The 22,066-nt window shown below is 39.2% G+C and overlaps 1 protein-coding gene across 2 annotated transcripts; it reads right to left on the minus strand.

The window, feature by feature from the left end:
- Window positions 1-9,386: 9,386 nt before the first annotated feature.
- On the minus strand, window positions 9,387-21,400 carry si:dkeyp-69b9.3 (myocardin). 2 transcript variants are annotated; one of them, XM_041986850.1, is made up of 16 exons: window positions 21,151-21,400; window positions 20,102-20,240; window positions 17,424-17,477; window positions 16,714-16,769; window positions 16,463-16,529; window positions 15,615-15,740; window positions 15,308-15,498; window positions 15,073-15,213; window positions 14,396-14,561; window positions 14,106-14,298; window positions 13,823-13,967; window positions 13,045-13,644; window positions 12,838-12,936; window positions 12,551-12,688; window positions 12,415-12,469; window positions 9,387-12,314 (listed from the first exon to the last, which is right to left on the minus strand). In XM_041986850.1, exons 2-16 carry the CDS (start codon window positions 20,139-20,141, stop codon window positions 11,893-11,895), a joined length of 2,493 nt encoding a protein of 830 aa, XP_041842784.1. In that variant the 5' UTR covers window positions 20,142-20,240; window positions 21,151-21,400; the 3' UTR covers window positions 9,387-11,892. The 2 variants fall into 2 exon arrangements, with proteins under 2 accessions (XP_041842784.1, XP_041842786.1); XM_041986852.1 differs by having other exon boundaries at window positions 20,102-20,243.
- Between the last annotated feature and the right edge of the window lie 666 nt (window positions 21,401-22,066).

Genomic DNA, 22,066 nt, shown 5'->3' on the forward strand with positions numbered 1-22,066 from the left:
TTGTTATTAATAGAAAGTGTTTATTCTGTTTATGTCAAACTTTCATTTTATCTATCTATTAATGATAGAGGTCATAAGCAAAAATATTGATGTTGCTTTTCTTCACTGGAGCCAGCTGTCGGACAATATAGGTACAGGTACAGGTTAGGTATGCAGTTTATGGTAAAGCAATCATTTTTCTCACAGTGGTAATAACGAAGAAAGTAGAAAAGAGATTTTGTTTCTCTCTTCTTGACACCTGATTGGCAAAAAATAAGAAATACACACTTATGAGCAAGCGTATACTCCACGTAATCACTCTGACGGATGATATCTGACCATTCTACAATTAATAATTACAAATCAAAAATTTGCCTTCTCTGAACCAAAACAGATCATTTAAGGTTTACAAGAATTTAAAAAACCATCTGGGGTCATTGAATCCCTTAAAAAAAATTTAAAAAAAAGATAGAAAAAGTAAAATGGGTGTTGTGTCCTCTAGCCTAAAGAGGTTATCTGGCTGGTTTTAGTGCATAGTAGAACAGCCAGCACTTATGATAATATGGAGGTGGTTTGCAAGGGTCACTGTCACACCTGTGAGGGCACTATTAATACTAAACAATATATACAAGTTTTGTAGCCATGCATGTGGTCTTCCAGAGGATATTTGAGGCCTTGTCTGTGTCTACAAGACAATTCCAACCCACATTCATCACATAAACTGGCACGACTGCAGTAAACTGTTAAACAGACAAAGTCATATTAAGCAAGAATAAAAGACATTTTAATTCTGAAAGAACAGCAATTGGTCTTCTCTGTTCTCAAACACTTTTGCAGTGTTCTGAAAAGAAGAGGTGATGCAACACAGAGGTAAACAAGCATGACCCCACCGCAGCTTTTGCTAAACATCTTGTGAGCTTGTGAACTAAAATGAGTAAATATTCAAGTCAGTTGTTAGAAGATTAAACAAGAATTGATAATAACGACTGCATGGGTCCTCATACTATTTTAAATACAAATGAATAAAGAACTTTATTAAAACATTAGTATTTTACAATATAAAAAGTTAAATACAGTTTTGTATTACATCCATAAATTGACATATTAAATTATTGATTAATATGACAACCTACTACTTCTAGCATCATTCACCTATGAGCTCTTGTAAATGGAGAGATGTATTAAACAACACTTTTTCATCTTTTCACATTTTAATATTGAACATTCAAAAGATCCACACCAATTTTTGCCATAAAATTATGAGTTGCTTCCATAAAAATACAGTCCAGTAAATAGCCCAAAGTAACAGCCAATGCATGCTAAAGCTCTAAAGATATTTTCAGGAAAGGAGCACTTAAAAAGCCTCCAAGCTACTTTTTTTCTGTGTGTGTGCTGGTACAAAGTAATGTGTGAGCTGCACAGAGGCGTCATTTCAGGGAGATAATGTGAGAAACTGCAGCAGCAAATGATGCAAATGAGATGAACAATCTTCAGATGCCCCTCAAGTTCCTCATAGGATCCGACGCAGAGTTCAACATAAAGCAGACTGTTTGGGAGTATTCTTCTACTGTGTAGGGAAATTAAAACATTCTCATGTAAGAATTAACTGTTTCGAATTGATATTTTTGCAGAATGTAATTTTTAGCTAATTTTGAGGTCTCCAGGTGTTGGGACCATAAATGGAAACTTTAAACATTTTGCCGCACTAAGCCTTGACAGTTTGCCTTAGAAAACTGTAAAGGTGATTAAGCTTTTATTCACAGGGTGTGGTGAGGCTCAGCTCAGGGCTGCCAAGAAATTCATTTCCAGTTGCTGAGGATCCTGCTTTTGTGGCAAGAGTTAGTTTAAGCACCAATCCATCAAAAACAAGTTTTCCCACCTGTGTTGTGACTGCACGGAGCCTAATAATGCCACATTGGGTTTGTCTTGAAAATGAAACTACTCTCCCTGCTTATTTCTGTCCAAATAAAAAGAGGCTAAATATATGTGGTATAGAAAGACTACTTAGTCAAGCCTTGTTTTGGTGCTAATTAGTCCAATTAGCTTCCCCATCTCACACAGTTCTAAACAAAGGCAAGTAGCATCTCTGCTCAGCTTAACCAGCCATGCAGTTTGATATGTGGTGGTGCTGAAAAGCTACAGAAGCCTCTAGTTACAGACACAGACACAGGCTACTTTAAACAGTTTCAGGGCATCCTTCCTTCAGAGGATAAAGATGCATGCTGCCTTGTCTTTTGAAACATTCTGTGCATGTCCCTTTAGCAAGACTGTGACACAGAAACACGGCTTTGTGCATTAAGAGTCAGATCGCAGGGCGGAGGAAAGATTCCCACAGAAATCATTTCATAATAAGCTATGCTCAAGGACATGTTCCATATTGGTCTCTTGCACTGTGTGATAACAGATTTAGCAAATAGGTGTAAGCGAACCAGTTGGATACAGCTGAGCAGAGAACCACAAGCAAATTAGTTATTAGGAGGATACGAATAGTTAATTTTACAACAACAGCATCTTTATAACAGGGGTTTGTCATCATGAAACTGTCCTCATCTTCTCACAGCCCTTGCCCTTTTATGCATAATGCATATTAGAAGAAATTGGCATTCAGGTATATTATATATTTACAGAAAGATATTGATACTTAACTGTCTTCACAACAAATATCTATAGCAGACAAAAAACAGCATTTAAATTTTTCAAGTATTTCCACTTCAGGGTAGAGCAGCAGAAATAACTCGATAGTTTTTACTTCAGAAAACAAGATTTCTTTAGTTTCATTGAACTGTCATGTTTTCATGAGGTAATGATCAAGACATGTTTTTTTCTTTCTGAAGATTTGAAGCTGAGAAAAGAAATGAAAGACACTATATCTATCTATCACTATCACCATCTTTACACCGGCTGCTAAGACAAAGGTTTATTAAAAACCTAAGAAGTCTTTGTTATTTCTTTACTACATCTTTCTGAATCATGGGAAAATGGAGTTTAATGTCCCTGTTTTCTAATAACACCTTTTTTGGTGTCTTGTTCCTGGCTACAGCTGTTCCCAGAAACCAAATCCATTAAAAACAGTCCAAAAAGTAAAATAATTTTTTGTTTGGCATGCTAGAAAAGGCAGTAGTCTTCTGCTGGCTGTCTCACTAGGGTTGTGTTTTCTATAGCCACCGGACTAGAATGCTTGCTATTAGCTTCATATCACTTTTCTTCTTTTGCTGTAAGGTCTTGTTTCTCTGGCTTGAGTCTCAAAGAAAACTAGCCAAACAGTTAACAAGTTCACAATTGTGAAAATGTTAAGGTACTTACCTAAATAACACATTTATTAACATCAAGCCACAGAGTAAGAAGAAAGGACAGAAGTGTTATAAATAGTTTAACATTTGAGGACACTGGCTCTTTAGAAGAACAAGTAGAAATCATGAACTGTATAAATGGGGACACAATGCTTTTGTGACATCCACTGTTTTAATTTTTAAGCAAAAGAAGTGACAAATCTGGAAAACAATGAGTGGGTAATGCTAGCTTTTTTGCATAGTTAGCATTGTTATGTCAATGCTGATTAAGCTGGATTTGTTACCTGTGTCCAATCTTCTTCTTAAAACACCAAGAAAAGAAAACTTCCAACATGTTTAAGTCCTTTATAAATTCTCTTCATAGTACCTAAATTGTACTCAAAATAAATTAAAAGTGTTTCAAGAAAATGTAAAAGTACCTAGTAAAGAATCTAGATGTCTTAGCTGATGGGCCATTATGAATGTTATCAATTCCACATTTTCTAGGAAATTTAATATAAATGCTTTGTCTGAAATCACTCCCTCCAGTGAATTATTTAGCGTGTTTGCCATTTTTGTAATGCTTCCTAAATGTTAAGTGAGATTTTTTATATGCCCTTTACAGTGCACTCAAAGTATCCAACAATGCACAATGAAAGTAATGTAGAATTGATGGTCACTAATCCTGCAGAAATATACCAAACTGTGCTGTACTAAAGAAAAAAGGCTGACAAACAGATTTGCTGTAGCTCTAAAACCTAACTACAAATATAAATCATTTTCTTTTTAAATTTTTAATGTTTTTTTTATATTTTTCCTTTTCTTTATTCTCATCTTGGGAATATAAATTATTAATTAACCTGTTAAGCCCGACGGACCCACCGGTGGGTCCAACAGGTGTAAACACAAGTTCATGTGTGTAAAAAAGTTACTTTAGTGATGTTAGGATATTTTATTTATCTGTGTCTTAAAGAAGAATACCTAATGCCACTAAATCAACTCTTCAAGTGCATTTAGTCAGCAAAGAATTTGTTTAATAACAACTTTAAAATACGTATGCCACAAACAACAGCGCCACCATAACCAGTAACACCCGAAACAAAATGCAACACAACGCGTGATCCGTTCACTCCACCCAAACATATTGGGTATCAAATTAAACTAGAAAAGCTGCACTTTCATATCATACCAAGCATAAAAAGATATTCGCCAAGCACCTCACGTCAGTCTCAAAACAAACACAAAGCTAACCGTCGCATATCACAGCAGCCTTATCAGATAGCATGTTTATCACCAAATCCCAAAGCTATTCTCACAAACAGCCACATATTTTATTTCCTTACCTTTTTGTGGTCATTTTCAGTCTATCCACATTGTTCTTCGACCAAAACTCATAGCGTAGTAATCTATAATGGTGAAACTGCGTCATGCGCTAACATGTCATATGCTCCCATTCACAACCATTTTCTTGTCTTGTTGTGGGTCTTGGCAGTGTAAATAAAGTTTGGTCGAATTCTACATCTTACAAGCTTTCCGACGATATTTTACATTTGAACGACACTTTATCTGTCAGGTATAAATACTTGCGCGTAAACAAAGGAGCATCATTGCCATTTTGCTGTAGTTACGCACGTGGGCGCACCGGAAAGAGCGAATATCGAACAGCGTTCATTTCTTTGCTTCATTATAACTTTTATCCATTTAGAACGAAGGATAAAAGCCATGAACATGTCCAAGAAATTACAAAGAACCAAATACACCGTGTTGGAAGTTCTGGAGGAAAGACAGACACAGCACAATTTGGCACAGTTTGCGTATCCAAGTGGCCAAATAGAAAGTCCGCCTGGTCCAATCCACACTAAAACCTGCATAAAAGCTATGAGCTTTGTTCTGTTCTCATGAAACCTTGTACAGTTGTAGTCAAGGAGTTGCTGAATCCATGCAGTGGTATCTTCATGCACAGAATGATTTCAGTAATGATGTTTTCATCGGTGTAAAAAAAAACAAAAAAATTTGCTGAGGATATTTTTTTTTTACCTATGGTTTATGACCATTTACACAGGCATAATAACATTCACAATGTTTCTGACACTGGATTTATATTCCATAGGGTCTTACCTATCCACTGAGACCACGCTTATGTATATTGACCTAAAAATTACAGAGTTATTGTTGATTTAATTTGGGTAGGTCTGTTCAGGCAAACCACACCTCCAAAAACCCTTGGGCTTAAAGGGTTAATAATGACATATAAAAGGAGTAAAGGGTTTCTTGTACAAAATACCACAGAAAGATATTTGTTTCTACATGTAGATAATGTTTTTTTTGTTGTAAAATGCATAAGTACTCCGTATTCATTTATTTTGAGTGAAAATGTTGAAATACTCATGTTGCGTCACAAAAATACCTGCCAGTTTTAATTTTGTGTGTTAAATTACATTTCACCAGTCACATCATTTACATAATTTTTGGAGCTCATAAAAAAGATAGAAAAAGAACTCCTTTAGTGTCTTAAAGCATTAATTTATTATGATGACACATAGACTGTACAGTCCTCCTAGTAAAACTCCATTGGTAGTCAATTAGGTTATTGAGTGTGTGATTTTTGACACAGCAAATGCCTGCTATGAAAAAGTCTTCTTATAAGTCCTTGCCACACTGGAAGGGGAAGCCAAGCATTACTCTTCTCTAACTTTGTCTTGAGTGAGTTTCCTGTACAGGCAAAGATGAAAGGAGCCTAAGTGTAAAGCTGTTCTTACCACAAAAATCCATGAAGATAGGTAGATGATGGAGGCAACAATCCAGTCTTATCTTTATTAATTACAATTTGTCCAAGAAAAATCAGTTTTGAGAAACAAATTTGATTATTCCACATGTCTGAACTTGACAATTTACCACAAAAAAACCTAAAAATGAGTGAAACGCTCTCATTCTAGAAAAGGGGATATTTTTGACTTGCTAAAACTGTTTACCAGGTGGCGACAAACACAAATCAAAGTGAGGAATTTAGAATATCTGCAATATGCTAAGGATAAATATGTTTAGGGCTTCAGGCTCTTACATGTCCTATGTGAGTGTAGTATTCATACAATTCTCAGAAGAGATTATTTGATTCATTCTTTATCGTTTGGGTTTATTGATGTGGCATCCACTGGCTTTCTTCCACATCATACTGTACTCATCATAACTTCTCTGCAAGCTAACTGACACACAGGCTAAAGTAGCTGCTGAGAAATTAACATCCACCTACCTTCTCTCACATAGTTTATAATTGCAGAGCAAACCTCTCAGAGGAGCACCACAGAAATCGAACCATAGCGACCCTCTGCCAGTGATCAAAGCCTACCCAACCCTGGCCCTAGAGACGAAATGAGGGGGCTAGGAGGGAAAAGGGAGAGGGAGAATCCACACATACCATATCGCGTCTCAGCCAGAGCTACCTGCTTTACATATGAAGCACACCCTTTAATTCCCATGAAATCATGCAGGAAGCAGTTATTGCAACAGAGAGAAGAGGAGGAAGTGATGTGGAACGGCTAGAGGGGCCATGACAGAGAATCTCTCATTACGTCCTGGTCACAGATTTGGAGTATTACCCTTGTGAAAACACACACTCTCACCCTTAGGTGTAAGCGTCAAAGAGAATAGATAGGCTCATCTTATTTCATCCTTTTGTGGCTTGTCTCTAGACAGATATGGCATTGTTAGACTTATCAACATGTGCAGGTTTAGTTTGCTGTACAACCAAAAGACATCTTGATTAAGACCATACTGAGTCTTAGAAGAGTTTAAATGGGACCTGATACACTCATCCCAGCTCTGTATTGTTAATCTAAGCACTTTGAATGATTCACAGTTAACAAAGAAAAAAGACATATTAATCTCATTATGTATAGCCTCAGTTCATCCAGTGTTGGGACAAGCATTTTTAGTTACCATCACTTTTAGGCCCTTTCCCTAATAGCCCACTCTTTTCTGTTTGGTTGGCTTTGAGGAAGTCTTTACTTGTGAACATCACCTCAAACTCATTAGAGCAGCACATATATTAACATGAGATAAAGATCATTGCAAGATGCCTCAGGTAAATATTACACTCTTTGTTTACTTGTTTATTGCTGGATAATGATGAATTTAATCTTTCAGTCATGCAAACATAGCATTTTTTTCATTCATGTCCCACATTAGTGATGCACAGGTTAGTGATACTGTTTTTTTAATGAACAGAAACAGGATAAATGAGTAATTAAAAGAGAAAGTGAAGGTGGAAGGAGTGTCATTGCCATCCATTTTAAGTTTTGTTATTTTCTGTGTCACTTTTTGACCCAACCTGCCTGATATACAAAGTTGACTCAGAATGCCTTGTTTCCAGGTGTTACTAAAGGTCGGATAAATACTCACACCAGGCTGAGATCCCTGCTCAACCTCTGCAGGTCTTTGGTGTTGTAACATCCGTTCTTTCTTGTGGCTGGTTGGCTGAGTGCATTCCTATGTACAACCTGTTCAAGAACAACTAAGAAGGATGTTCCTTTTCCCACGAACAGCTTTCTTTGTGCAGCTGCAATTAGCCTTGTTTCCACCAACGGGTCTGGGATGGGATGGTTAGGGTGCAGAGATAATTTGTAAACTGTAATCTCGTTGTGTTCCCACAGCTAACCATAACCAAGCCTCAGCCGGATATTGATAGATACCTGGTCCTCTTACTCTGTATATACAAGGGCAGGGGGGGGCCTGGTTATTCCTCCAAAGGGGGGCGCAGTAGAAAAAGTTTGAGAACCACTGGGCTAGGCTAACATTTCTCAGCGGGGCGATACTGCCCCCCAGGGGGCATTCTGAGACCATCAGGGGGCGCTAGGAACATTTATCTAATTCTAATTCAGATTCATTTATCTAATACTTTATTACCAAATGGATGCAAAACCAACAATATTTGGGTGGACTTTAGGTGCAAAACTGTTGCTTTTCTATATAAAACTATTTTTAATAAGTAAAAATACTCACTGACTTTTGGATTCAGCTAAAATATTATCAGCTGGTCTGTTAAAGTAGAGTATTTTGTTTTATTCTTACCTTTACTATTTTTCATTTGTGCTATGAATCAACTGGCCTATACCAATACTTCATTTCTAAAAAGATTTTAAGAGTATGTCAAGGGTTTGCTTGATGTCTGGCTCAGACGGTAGAGCAGGTCGTCCAATGAACAAAAGGTTGGCGGTTTGCTTCCCTCTCCCCCAGTCATCTGTCATTGTGTCCTTGGGCAAGACACTTCACCCTCCTTGCCTCCAGTGTTGACATTACTGGTGTGTGATATGAATGTTCGGTGATGGTCGGAGAGGCCGTAGGTGCGGATTGTCTGCCCCCTTTCCGTCAGCCTGCCCCAGGGCAGCTGTGGCTACACATGTAGCTTACCATCACCAGGTATGAGTGAGGAGTGAATGAATAATGGATACAATGTAAAGCACTTTGGGTGCCTTGAAAAGCGCTATATAAATCCAATCCATTATTATTATTATTATATCTAATATATTTAGAATGAAATAAATAGTTGTCTCTGTAATTACCCTGTAGAAGTCTGTTTTATTTAAATGGAAAAACAAAACTGATAAAGAAAGTTGGCTCTGTGCTTGGGGCTACCCTGGAGCTGAGTGTGCAGAGAAAAATGCTGCACAAGTTGTAGAAACTATAAAACAGTTCTGCACACATTATTCAGCTAGTGATGAAACAATAGCCATTCACAACAGGAACTTATCTCAGTAAATAACACTATTATTTTGAAACTTTTCATTAAAAAATAATAATATTTTTCATTTAATTAATTAAATTTTATTCATCTTTTCTTCAATAGTCAAATTTGATTATAATACTGACATATTATGAAGACAAACTATCAGGCCTTGTCAGTGTTAATGTGGTTTCATGGTTATTTAAGAAGCACACTGGTATAAGTAAATATTTAAGTTACTTTGTGATCATCCATATTTGATAAGACATAATTTGGGACAGTTGAATCAAATAAGTGATTTGTAGCTTTCCCGTCATTCATTTGTTAAAGCTCTCAGCATGCCTGGTCACAGTCATGAGCTGTGATGAAAGGAATAGTGAAACAAACTGAAAATCTATTAAGACTTTAATTTTCTTGAGGCTTTTTAGATACATTTTGGACAAAAGTTATGTCTTTTGCACAAATAAGTTACATAATAAATAAAAGCAAACATTTCATTTTGTCTCAGGTTTTTGCAATGAGGCATTAATAGCAGCAAGTGGGGAACTGAATCACAGTTACCTAAAACGCTCCAGAGACTGCATTTGATGTTTCACATTTGTTTTCAAACAAATGCATTAGACCAGTTTAACTGTCTCAGGGGTGTTGCAGGAAACTGCTTCAGTGTTTGGAAATTAAAAAAAAGAAACAAGGAAAACACAAGTGTTAACACCAAAGCAGTAAAAGTCACAGAAGGTAGCATCTTACTCTCCTGTCAAACAATTTTTCTTTTTTTTTTTCTTTTTTGTAGAAGGCATTTTTTTGATTGCTATGATTTTCATAGCCATCCATACATATTTACATGTTTGTTTTTGGAGGGGTTCTGTAGTAAAAGCTTTAGAAGAATTGCTTAATCATAAAGCTGGTGAGCTGTGCTGAATTTGCCAGTAAACAGATAATCTGATTTTAATGATTCTCTATTTGTTGGTAGTTTATCATTAAAGGAGGCAACATAAAGGCAGAAACACAGCAATGTCTGAGCAGAAACAACATGACATAAACATATCTAGTATTGTGTTAGATCCTACAGTTCTGTGTCCTTGACGCAAACCTTATTGCAAGAAACACTTGACTTTCAATAATTAGGCAACAAAAAAGTTTTAGTGGTATTACACAGGGGTTTCCAGTTAGTTTTTAAATCCTAAAAATCATATAAATGTTTAAAATATTGATGGATCAATAAGAGCTCTCCAAAATGATTGATGGTAAAAGCAGCCGATAAAGGTCAGAGTATAATTTTTTGGTAGATACAATCCTCTATCTGAATTACATTTATATGGTACAGAAAAGGTTCATGGCAGCTAACCTCTGTCAGATTTTGATTCATTAATATCATTTGGTTCAGTGAGGCTGAGAATAGACATAAGTCACTGAATGTGTATTATGCAAACAATAATATATAAATATCTGCATGGTCAATAAATCATGTAGAATATAAAAGCAATATCACTGTCACCATTTAAAAAAATGCTATATCAGCTGTGACTGAAAGGCACCTGGTCACAAGTTTCAATCATTATTCTCTGCTAATTCTACAATGTTTTTACGAGAGACAAAGTTGGTCTTTTGGTATCATAAAATGCATACCAGCAATTTCATATGTCCAGTGACATATTTGTGGAATTAATTTACACCACAGGAACAGGTGTGGCCTTGGTGTTGGGTTATAAATGTGCTAAACTGACTTTGGTTGTAAAAGGTTAAGCACCCAGCATGGGCTACACACTGTTGGGGATGTTAATCAGGGAACAAAATGACCACCTGTTTATGCAAAGTGATGAGGAAACTCTCCCTCTGCTGATTGGTGTATTTGTGTAGGAGCTATTTTTGGTTGTGGATGCCTGATTTATTTCCTGGACAATGGTGACTTGAGCAAAGTATTGTGGTTGTTTTGATTATTACACTTGGTAACTGCCCCAGAGTTGCTGCCTGCTGGCAGTGAAACAACAGTTAAATGTCCGCTACAAAATCTGGACACAGACATTCAGTCTTTTTTTCTGTTTCTGCCATGTGAAGATCAGCCATAACACTTACAAGTAGGCATCCTTAACTGTCAGCAGACAAATAACTACAAGTTCATTTGGTATTAATGCTGATAAATATACATGGAAGCATTTGAATGTTGACATACAGATAAAAGCAGACTTGTGTGCACACTCTCACATCAGACAGGCTGAAAGTACACATACTTAAAACACATACATGAGCACATTCACTCAAGCACACACACAATATTTGTTTGTGGCTTCTGCCAGCTTTCTCCCTCTGCATGCCGACTGTGTGTCTGGCACTGGGGTTAAGGTTTGGAGTCACACACAAGCTGTGTGCTCTGTCTGGATTTACACACTCTGAATGGGCTTTATGAATGGCTGGGACTCAATGACTGAATCAATACCAGGGGCCACACTCAACCCAATCCTACAACGGGTTTTGGAGATAAGTCAGAAACAACATTATCCAAGCGCAGCCAGGAAGCATGTTTGACTTAATATGCCACCAGGTTTTCTTTTGTTTTGCACTGCAAACATTGTGCTGTTGAGTGTGTCAATTCACAGATATGATGCGTGTTTGCTGTTACTTACTGAGACCAGATGCTTTTAAAAAGCACTCTGCAGTGTCTGTGTATACATAGGTTGTATTGCTGTTTGTGTATTTGTGCTCTCATTGTCCCATCTGTATGATCTGATGACTGCAATGAGTCAAGCTCTCGACATTGCGTGGAGCCAATGACTAACAGCCTATTAATGATGGACAACAGAGACCACTAATCACAACTTTGTGCCCTCAGAAGAATGTTTACAGCCTACCCTGTTCATGGCCATCAAAAAGATGATGCACAGCCATTAAAATGGCTACAACATAAATATGCGCACTTCTCCCAAGTCCTCACCACTTCTCTATCAAAAGATCCAGCACTCGATTCACATTCAGATCTGAATCCAGGCTTAAATCATGCTCAACAAAGGGAGCTTTTGGCGGAGTAAGAGGGTGGAGGCCAGATGTCAGGGTTTCGAGCCAGTCAGCAGCATCAAACGGTGTCAGAGCCCGCCGTTTCCGTGACTTCCCAGTGTATGGCAGAGGGGAGGTGCAGATTGGGGGAGGTAGAGGAGCTGGAACAACCTGGCTTGGGTTTATTACAGCAGGAGATGGGGGAAGTTCCAGCAAAAGAGAGGAGCAAAGAGGTGAGGGCAGGAAGGTGTCATCCTTGTTGTGTTGCTGGGAAGGCTGGGACTGCTCGGTTTGAGTGGAAGGAGAAGTGTCAGGGGTTGAGTGGGTAGCGGACTTATGATCAGAGACATTAATGGAGCCTAGAATAATGACAACAAAAAGGATGAGACATTGGTAGAAATACGAGTCATTTAAATTTTGTTTTTAAATAATTAAACGTATTAAAAGTATTTAAAGTACCATTAAATGTAATAGGCTCATCCAGAATGTCATCAATGGACAATCGAGGGTCCACCTGTTGCCAAGAGAGAAAGGAGTTAATTTTCACTGAACAAAACAACTTCTTTGTGATCTCTTTTTGTCTAAAAACTCTAACCTGCGCTCTCTGTATAGCCTCCTGTAGTTCTTCCTCCAAGCTGCGAACACCAGGTAAGGTTTGAACAGGGCTTGCTGTAATCTGCACTGGCAGCTCAAAGTCATGGCCAATCACATCACACGGCTGGCTACAATACACCTGATTAGAAAGCAGGGGTAAATTAGTTGGCAGGTGGCAATGAAAGCATGTTCACATGTTTGAGAAATGATGTGTAACGGAAGGTTACCTTAGTGTGACTCAGAAAAGAATGATTTATTTGCATTTAAAGATGTGTGTAGATTGTTTACCTGAGTAAACAGATCCTCTGTTTGTGTATTAATTTCTGGCTTTCCTCTAGAGCATCCTGGACCCTGCTGCAGGAACGGATGAAGGGATCCCTCACAGGACTGGTTGAAAAGAAGTTGGTAGAAGCTCATTAATGAAGGTAAATCGTTATAGGATTAAGGATTTTCCAGACCTTCTAAGATTCAAAAGTCAAGTCTGTCTGTCCTCACCTCATTGCTGGTGTGAATGAAGCGGTCCCTAGGCCTACTCCTCATCCTCTCCCTCATCTCTAGCTCCACAGTCAGCTCTCGCTGCTGTTGCTGCTGCTGCTCACTCTCAGTTCTCCAGAGAGTCCCACACTGCAGGGATGAGGAGGACGACATGGGTAGACTGGGACTTGGAGTTCCTGAGGCAGTGCTAGCAGGTGCCAAGAAGACAGTGCTGGTGAGACCACACTGTTCATCTGCCAAACTGACTGACGCAGCATTTGTAAATGCATTTGGGACAGCACTCAGGGTTCCAGTTGGAACTCTGTTTGGAGTGTCACTTAGAATCCCATTAGGGATTCCCCCATCTTGGATGTACAGCTGTTGGTTCGGGCTGCTGCTGGGTGAATCTAGTCCAGAGCTGGGACTTGAGCCAGGGCTCTGGCTGGGTGGTAGTTGGGGGCAGGGAGTGAGGGGCTCCAGGCTGGTGCCCAGCTGAGAGAGGGAAGCAGGGGTAAGGGAAGCATGAGGAAGCTGGAAGGGACGAAGACGTTGCAATAAGGTAGGCTTGGTGCCAGAGACAGGGAGGCCCCGCTTACGCAGCTGCTGCCGCAATTCTGACACCTGAGGCAGGAAACAGTGGAGGTAGACGCTGAGTGGTGTTATGGACTGTTTTTTTTTGTTTTGTTTTGTTTTTGTTTTTTTGTTGTTTGTTCATATTTTTTGTTTTTAACAACTCATCTATCAAACATTTTCATGCTTTTCAGAGTAACTCTGGTCTGATAGGCATGCTTTTTCTTACTGTTAAATCAACAAGATTTGCAGGAAGAAGCTCAGGCTTTGATGCAGGGTTTGTGTCAGTGGGAGTGTGGTTTGTTGTAGCAGGAACAGGTTGGAGATTCAGTGGCATGGCTCCAGAAGACTTTACAAGATCATTATGATCTTTACTAAAAGAAGGACAGAGTCAGTCATTTTGGAAAAATATTAGAAGAATTGTTTTTAAGTTATTTATAAAAACAACGCTATGCATAGTTTGATCTCAGTGAATTAGCTGGCACTTGATCAGCACAGCTCTTCTTGCATACCTGGATATAACAGTAAGCTGCTTTTGTGGTTGTAGTCTTTTTTGTTGCTGTTGCTGTTGCTGCTGCTGTTGTTGTTGGTGGTGGTGGTTGTTCTGCAGGATTTGAAGTTGGAGAAAGACCTGCTGCTGTTTAAGGAGATGGGAATGAGCTGGGTCCACAGATTGAGTGGGGCTTTTCTGTTTGGCTCCCCCCACTGCAAACAAATATATTCTTACATTAAAGCTTACACCAGAGCAAAGGAAAGCAGTTTTCTTAAAAAAACATAGGAGAGCGGAGCATCATATCTGTACCTCCTGTCCCAGACCCTCCCCTCTGGTCTGGAGGAATGTACTGGTGATACTTGAGTTTCCTCATTTTGGGTTTGGTGTCCCGCGGTTTCCGTGGGTGGGAAAGATGGTTGAAGTTTAGGGAAGGGGGTAAAGATGAGGAGCAGGTGGGGCTGGGAGGGCAGGCTGTCTGTAAACATATATAATATTTACACTTCTTTAAACTGTATCCATGATGCGCTGCTGGTGATTAATTTAAAGAACAGCACATGGACAATGGCACTAGTATTTACCTCATGTAAAGGTTATATGTTTAAAGAAATGTGTAAATGCTTCACAAATCTCCCAATGACAGAGCGTGCTGGTGTGTGAATATGTTAACCTACATGGCAAATACTGAGCTCGCCCCAGAAGTACAAATTGACAGTAATGAATGCAGAGCAGCTTAGAGCAAAGCCTTGTATTCAAAGAAAAAAAGAAAACACAAGAATGACCGTGTTAGGTTAAAGACCTCTACAGGGCTCTTTTTATATTGCATATTGTACACCCTCTACGAATGCCTTCTTCACAGGAAGAACATTCACTCACACATACACATGAATAGTTCAAATGTTTGTATTAGTAGGAATTCCTCATCTTTAGGAGTCTGACTAAACAAACAGGCCCCTATTTAAAAAAAAAAAAAAAAAAAAAAAGATTACCTTTGGTAGAAGGGGAGCAGTCTGAGAGGTCAAATACATCCCATTTGCTCTCCCAGTTGTTGCCATGAAGTTTGATTCCCCCAGCGATGCACTTAAAGGCTGTCTTGTGCCCGCGGTTGCCGGGAGCAACATCAACCTAGACTGAAAGCAGAATATTAGAATATCAGATTGATTAGTCATCATTAACCACGATGGGCTAAAAGTAATTTATTAGACTTTTTCCCTTTATACTGACCTGTGCATGGCTGGGACTGCAGTTTGGGTTCAGGCCCACAGGGGAGCAATCACTTAGTAATTGATCACCTGGGAGCCCTGGCAATGAAGAAATGGCTGGTGATTGGTAAGTGCCATTCTGCTCAGTGGTTGTTGAGGAGGAGGAGGAGGAGATGTCATCTTCGAAGACATCAGCAGGGAAAGAAGCAAGTCCTGAGGAATTTAAATGTGAAAGAAGGCAAGGTTAAAATATTAGTAAAGAAGAGAAATGGGTGAAAAAGTGAGAGATTCTGAGTAACTAATCATGTGCCAGTTGTGTGTTGACTCACGGCTCTCCACAGGCAGCGGGCATTCATGCTGCTGCTCTGCAGGTGCAGGTGGACGTTGGATCCTCTCAGTGAGGTCCTGCGACTGGCGAGCCTTCTTCTGCCTCTGGGCCCCACTCACAGTCCTCTCTACGGGTGGAAGACAGAGGGAGGAATGAAAGGACAAAAGAGGACAGATGGGAGATCAGCAGAGAGAAAGGAGATCGGAGAAAGAGAAGCAACAGAATTTCCGAGCATATGTGATGTGAGCGTGCACAGCCGTCTTGCCACAGGCGATCAGTCCCAAATCAAACCAGCAGAGGCGTCGGAAAATAGTAAACATTTTTGCCCACAGGGAAATGTGTTCCCTTGGATTTTTACACACATGCTTACACACATGATTTTAAAAATGTCAAAAAGGACTATTAAGGAAATTAGACACTTTGAAAAGCCATCAAAAGAACAGCACTTTAAAATTAGAAATAAGGTTAGAGGGTGTGAAAAGGAGGAAGAAGAAAGACAAAGAGAAAGTGAGATGTCAGTATTGGCATAAAATGACTGGTCCCTGGATTGGAGAGTTTATCATGTGCTGTCAGTCACTGATATGTTTGCCGTCTGCTTAAAATGCAGCGGTACAGTGTGCAACAAGGTCACATTTTGATTTTACTGACAGCTGATGAAACACAAAGTCCTTGTTGCAAGATTTACACAGTTCATTTCCTCATGCAGCTACTGTACAGCAGGGCAGTACAGCTATAATATGAAACAGAAAGAATGCAAGAGATGGGGAACTGTGTTATTGTGCACTACGCCAGGGGCATACAGGATAAAGCAAGAGGGAGACAGCAACATCACTGTCAGCATGGGATCACCTTGTGCAGTTTCAGTGTTCAGACCACCAGGGGGCAACTTCTGAGTGGCACCATCATCAGTTAGACGCTGCATCAGGAAACAGCAGGTCAAACCAATGCTCAGGTCCCACAATGCAGTTCATTTAAGGGGGAAGCTTATTAAAATCAACTTTAATGTGGTGAAATTAATTTAATTTTCCTCTCTATATATCAGATCCTATCATATCCTGAGATTCTGGAAAGAAACTTGACAGAAACTCAAATTCACTCACCTGAGCTTCACTCTGGCCTTTCACTGCTTTTGGGTTTTGGCAGGTAGATTTCAGCCCTGTGCAGACAGACAGATAGGTCTTAGATTAAAATGCTAACTGTAGTAAAACAACATTTTTCTTAATCCAAACTAAAAATGAAATGTTTTTAGAGAAACTAAATGAACATGAGAAGAAGCCACAAGTGAAATCATACCTCAAATATAAAATCAACTTTCAACTCATCCCTGCAAATTTACAGAATAATCCATCACAGGGACACTTCAAGTGCTGGCTGACTCTCCAAATGTCCACTGCTTTTTATTTAACCTGCTTCAGAGAAGCCTAAAGCAAGATCCACAACATGACAGATTGGGATAGGGATTTCTTTTTCTAAACTCTACACAACAAATATCAGTGGATTTGACATATTTAGACATCTTTCGATAAAAAATGTAAACTTGTTAACTTTTTTTGTTCATTTATTCTGGAATTATTTAAGTATAATAAAACACATTATTAAACATCATTTATTCAGCTATTGTCATCCAATACAAAAATAGAAGAAAAGTTTAACCAGGTCTATACAGTGAAACAGTCACCAATCAATAATCCATCATCTTTCAGAGAAAAGAGGTGACTTGAGGATCATTAATATGAAATGCAACCAGCAGTCATATTGCATAGATGGATCAATCACAAGGTTAATGATACATACACACACACAGACTAACCTGAGTCTGCATTGATTTTACTGAGCCTTCGGTTCTTAATCCTCAACTGCAGAACTGAAAGACAAAAAACAATGAATAAGCCTTGTTTCCCAGAAGAAAAAAGAAAGAAAGAACACAAAAAGGGTATAACACTCATCCAGCAATGAGTTAGATTGATTTCATGAAAGAAAATAATTTTGGGGGGGATTGACTGTACTGAGGCACTGTAGCAAGGTAAGAGTTAAGTAATATAAGACAGCACACTCACTGTTAAATGATACGGCCTTGAAACTCATATTACCCATGACTTTGCATTGCATGTAGATTATATATCTCCTTGAATGCCTGTACACATCCACACACCACATAAATTTACATACACATAAAGATTCAGTACATACACAAACAGGTGAAGGTGGGTACAGCTGGGTCTGTGTTACATTTTGGTGATTATTGAGACCTGACAGATCTGAGGAGGGCAGGACTTCATGGGGGGGGGTTGAAGGCAATAACTATTTATCTCTCAGTATGTCTATTTCTGTTGGTCCCTTCCCCCCTTCAGCTGTCCTGCTCTCTCCACAAGCCTCTCATACATCCTCTCCTGCTCACGTCATGCTCATTTATGCCGCTAACTACACTCTTCCTGCTTTCCTGCCTCTCTGACAGAACAAAAGTTTACAAATCTGGTTTTAAGGCAGATTTTTACAGTGAGCTTTGTGCTCATAACAAGATGAATAGCAGTGTTTGTTAAGTTTTAAGCATTTGTTCTTTATTTGCTCTGGAGGCCCCACACAAAGCTTAGACTCTACTTTTAATCTCATTACATTCCACATATTGCATACTGTTATTGCTGCTCAGTGACAGACTTGTAAAGAACTTAGCAGGATAAGTACACAAAAAAAGAAATAATACTGAAAGCTTTTACTGAAAATGACCTGAAACATAGTCTCAGGCTTACAATACTCTGACGCTCTCAGGAAAACCTTTACAGTGTAATATTTCAGGGATATTCTGGTTGAGCTATTCACACTTTCAGGACAAATGCAACAAGATCATAGGCCAAAAAGCCTGTAGCTGTAATTTTACTATTCACATTACATATTAATGCTTACTTTAGAGACATTTGCACTGTAAACACAAAGGTCAACAAAAGCTGTCAAACTGAATTATTGCTCCATCTCAGCTGCAGTATGTACATACAGGATTTCAAACAGAGCAGTTGCCTAAAGACTCACGTTTTCCAGCAGCTGCTTGTATACCTAAGGGACTGTCTGTGTGTCATTTTCTTGCCTTTCTATTTTGCAGCCATTTACGACAGCTGCCTGGGAATTCAGCTGCCGCTACAACTTGTAGCGAAACTTGCTTTACATTATGCAGCGATGGAAAGGTTGTTGGTTGTCACAGTGTTAGTAGAAGTTGTGACATAAAGACTTTTAGAATTACTTCACACCTGTGAAAGGTTATTAACAGACCCATTATTGATTTATATTTGAGTGCAATTTAATTTTCAGAGACAAGTTTGACCCTTTAAATGGCCCATATTACATGTCTGTGTGTTATGTAAGTATTGGTACAGACTTTTGATTTGCTTTACTCTATGACAGCACAATGTAACACATTTGCATAAGGCCACAGACTTAATAAAAAAGAAAGTAGCTGCTTGAAAATCACAAATGTATATCTATAAACAAACTCTCTGATATCAAAAGATGGTAGTTTTATGACATGTGTCCCTACATCCCTGTCTGGCTAATGCTGCTGCACTGAGGCAAGTGTACAGATGAGGTTAATTTTCAGCCATGGGGTGGAACAAATAGATGGACTTCAGTCACAGATGTTGACAAGATTTCTAAAAGAAGTGAGTGTTTGACCATTTTATAACACCATTCACTATAGTCATGCAATGGCATTAATAAAGTGGTTAATTTGTGTCTGTAATTGTTTTTTGTTATTGTCAGTGTTTTTTATGATTTTTTGTTTGTTTGTTTGTTTGTTTTATATATATATATATATATATATATATATATATATATATATATATATATATATATATATATATATATATTCATTTATTAATGATCTGAGCCAAAACTGTTTAGTACTGGCTCAGCTTACTTGAAGAGCTCTTAAAGTAGTATTTAGTGCTCAGTCAAGTTATGGAAAAAATGCCATTTGATAATGCATGCCTGTGAGGTAGCTTGGCACACTTCGAACAAAGATGGAGCTGCAGCCAAGCACTGTAATTTCTGATCAATCAGAGACTGGCTGTTTTTGTAAGTGATGTCTGAGACAAGAGACAAAAGCTCTAACAATCATTGATTTTTCATTCATGAATATTTGACATTTTAGAGATATAAAAACATGTTTTAATAAAAATTGATTATCCTCCTGTCAAAATTTCCTCAATCACAACCAACTAGCCCATGTCCTGTTTCAAGAAATGTCAAACAAGCAGACATTTTCATTCTCAGAGTTATTCTTCTTTACATCTTTTCCACACATCTTTGTCTGACTAAATCCTTCCACCACTGATCACATAACAGACAGAATGGCCTTCAGTCAGATATTTTTACAAACACTTCACCTCTGTATATTGATAGCCATGTTGCAAACTGTGTCTGACAGGTAAAGCCACTGTCACAGTAACATAATTCCTTTAGTGCTTTAACTGGCATGATTGATGCCTGCTTGATCCTCACCTGAGCGGAGAAGCAACTTCTCAGAGTCCAGCAGAGTCATACTGGAGGGAGGCTGTGGAGGAGCGAGGAAGTGGAGCAGAGAGAAAGAGGAAATTCCTGGCGTTACCCTGCCAGGAGGAACGGGCCTCTCTGTCTCTTACTGCTGGGGATAAATTAAAGCAGCGGAAACAAGTGAGACAGAGAGACAGATGCTTGTTAATCCACTGATAGACAAAAACCAATATTAATAAAGACGTACACAGCACTGCAGAGATAGACTGAGGAGGAAATGAAGATGTCTTAGACCTACAGGAAGACCAAAGTCTATGGTGAACAACTCTGGCAACAGAATGTTTCCCTATAGACAGCCTGTCATAATCACACAGTCACAGAGGCCCACCCACAGTCAGACACAGAGCAAACGGCACAGAATTAAACAGACAAGAGGCCAAGCTAGGAGCCAGAGGAAGACGAGTGGAGTCAAACTTGCATGAGTGGCAGAGACAGGAACCCCAGCAGATACTCAGGCGTCATGGCTGGAGGACGCTGATTGTGATGGACAAACATGAACTCACAACACCTATAGCATTGCACAACACATTTCAAAGGTGGCAGCGGGACTGAAAATGTGTCAAGCACCTAAAAGAAGGAGGGCTGACTCTCAAGTAAAGAGAGCTGGGAATCTACATAAGCTGCATTAGTGTGCACACACAACCTATTTACAATATTGATTTGAAGTGGCCAGCAACAGAACACCCAGAGGAAGCCTGTTTGAGGTGAATGTACAAACACTCACTAACAAAACTACACAAACATGCGTTAGAACAGCTGAGGTTATGCATACTAATTCAATATAGTGCTTTTCCTATTCCCAGTTCAATAAACACAAGCACACATGTCACTTATTTATAACATAAAGAGTCCAAAATGAGGCCATATTCTTATTAGTGCAATCTAATAACAAGAAGTTGATTGAGATTTCATGTCTAGCAGGCATTATTTCACTGCAGGGCACTGAGGCACAAGAAGGCACAAAGAATAAAAGGAGGAGAATGAAAGAGAATACTTACAGGAAAGGGAGAATTGAGTCCCTCAGGGGAAATTGGAGTGGATTTAAGATTAAATTGAGAGAGGTGAGAGACTGAGGAAGAGAGGGAGGGAGAAAACTTTGTAGTGCGTTTAATGACGATTTCTTTCTTTCATGTTCTTATATCCTTTTTCTTCCTTTTTTTCCACACTTCTCAGTTTCTCCAATTTTTCCTACAGGTGCAACTGCAAGGTGGAAAAGGATCTGTGGTTTTATCGTCCCCTTCCTATAGAAACCTCTCTGCTTCTGCCTCGCCCCATCTGCCCCTCTCCCCCGTCCACCCCAACTCGTGCCAACTGTGAGGGACTGTCAAACTTTGCCCCTCCCCCATCATAACCTCTTCTCCAGCCCCCCTCCACTTTCCTCCCCCTCCCTCATAGCCAGTCACCCTCCCTGACATCTGCTGGCTGGTTGACTGAGACAGGACAGTAAGCCTTTCTGCGTTTGTTTGCACTTGACTTTGACAAAAGTGAAACCTCTAATGAAGTCAGTGCAGTTCCTTAGTGTGAGGCGCTGAAGTGCCACATAATGTGACAGATAAAAAAGTGAAAGCAGGATAAGGAGATGGTTTATTACCCAGCAACAAGAGAAGCCCAGGAGTGTTTTGGACTCACATCAAATCATGTACTGCAGCAGGACTGGGGGCTCATATGCTCCTGTCAGGATACCTTTGGGTCACTCTCTTAAAGTGATTTAGTACTGTGTGTACATGTGTGTGTGTGACACCGTAGAAAGTCACAGGTCAGTAAGTCAGTGTCTGTCAGTATACTCTACTGTATGCATCAGTCCTAGCACCAAGCTAAATCACCAGACTTTTACCTCCTTGATCAAGCTTACCTGAATGGACATACACATGGCACATTTCTTCTCTCTCTCTCTCTCTCTCTCTCTCTCTCTCT

This window comes from Melanotaenia boesemani, chromosome 6 (genome assembly GCF_017639745.1).
Source record: "Melanotaenia boesemani isolate fMelBoe1 chromosome 6, fMelBoe1.pri, whole genome shotgun sequence".
Classification (NCBI taxonomy): Eukaryota; Metazoa; Chordata; class Actinopteri; order Atheriniformes; family Melanotaeniidae; genus Melanotaenia; species Melanotaenia boesemani.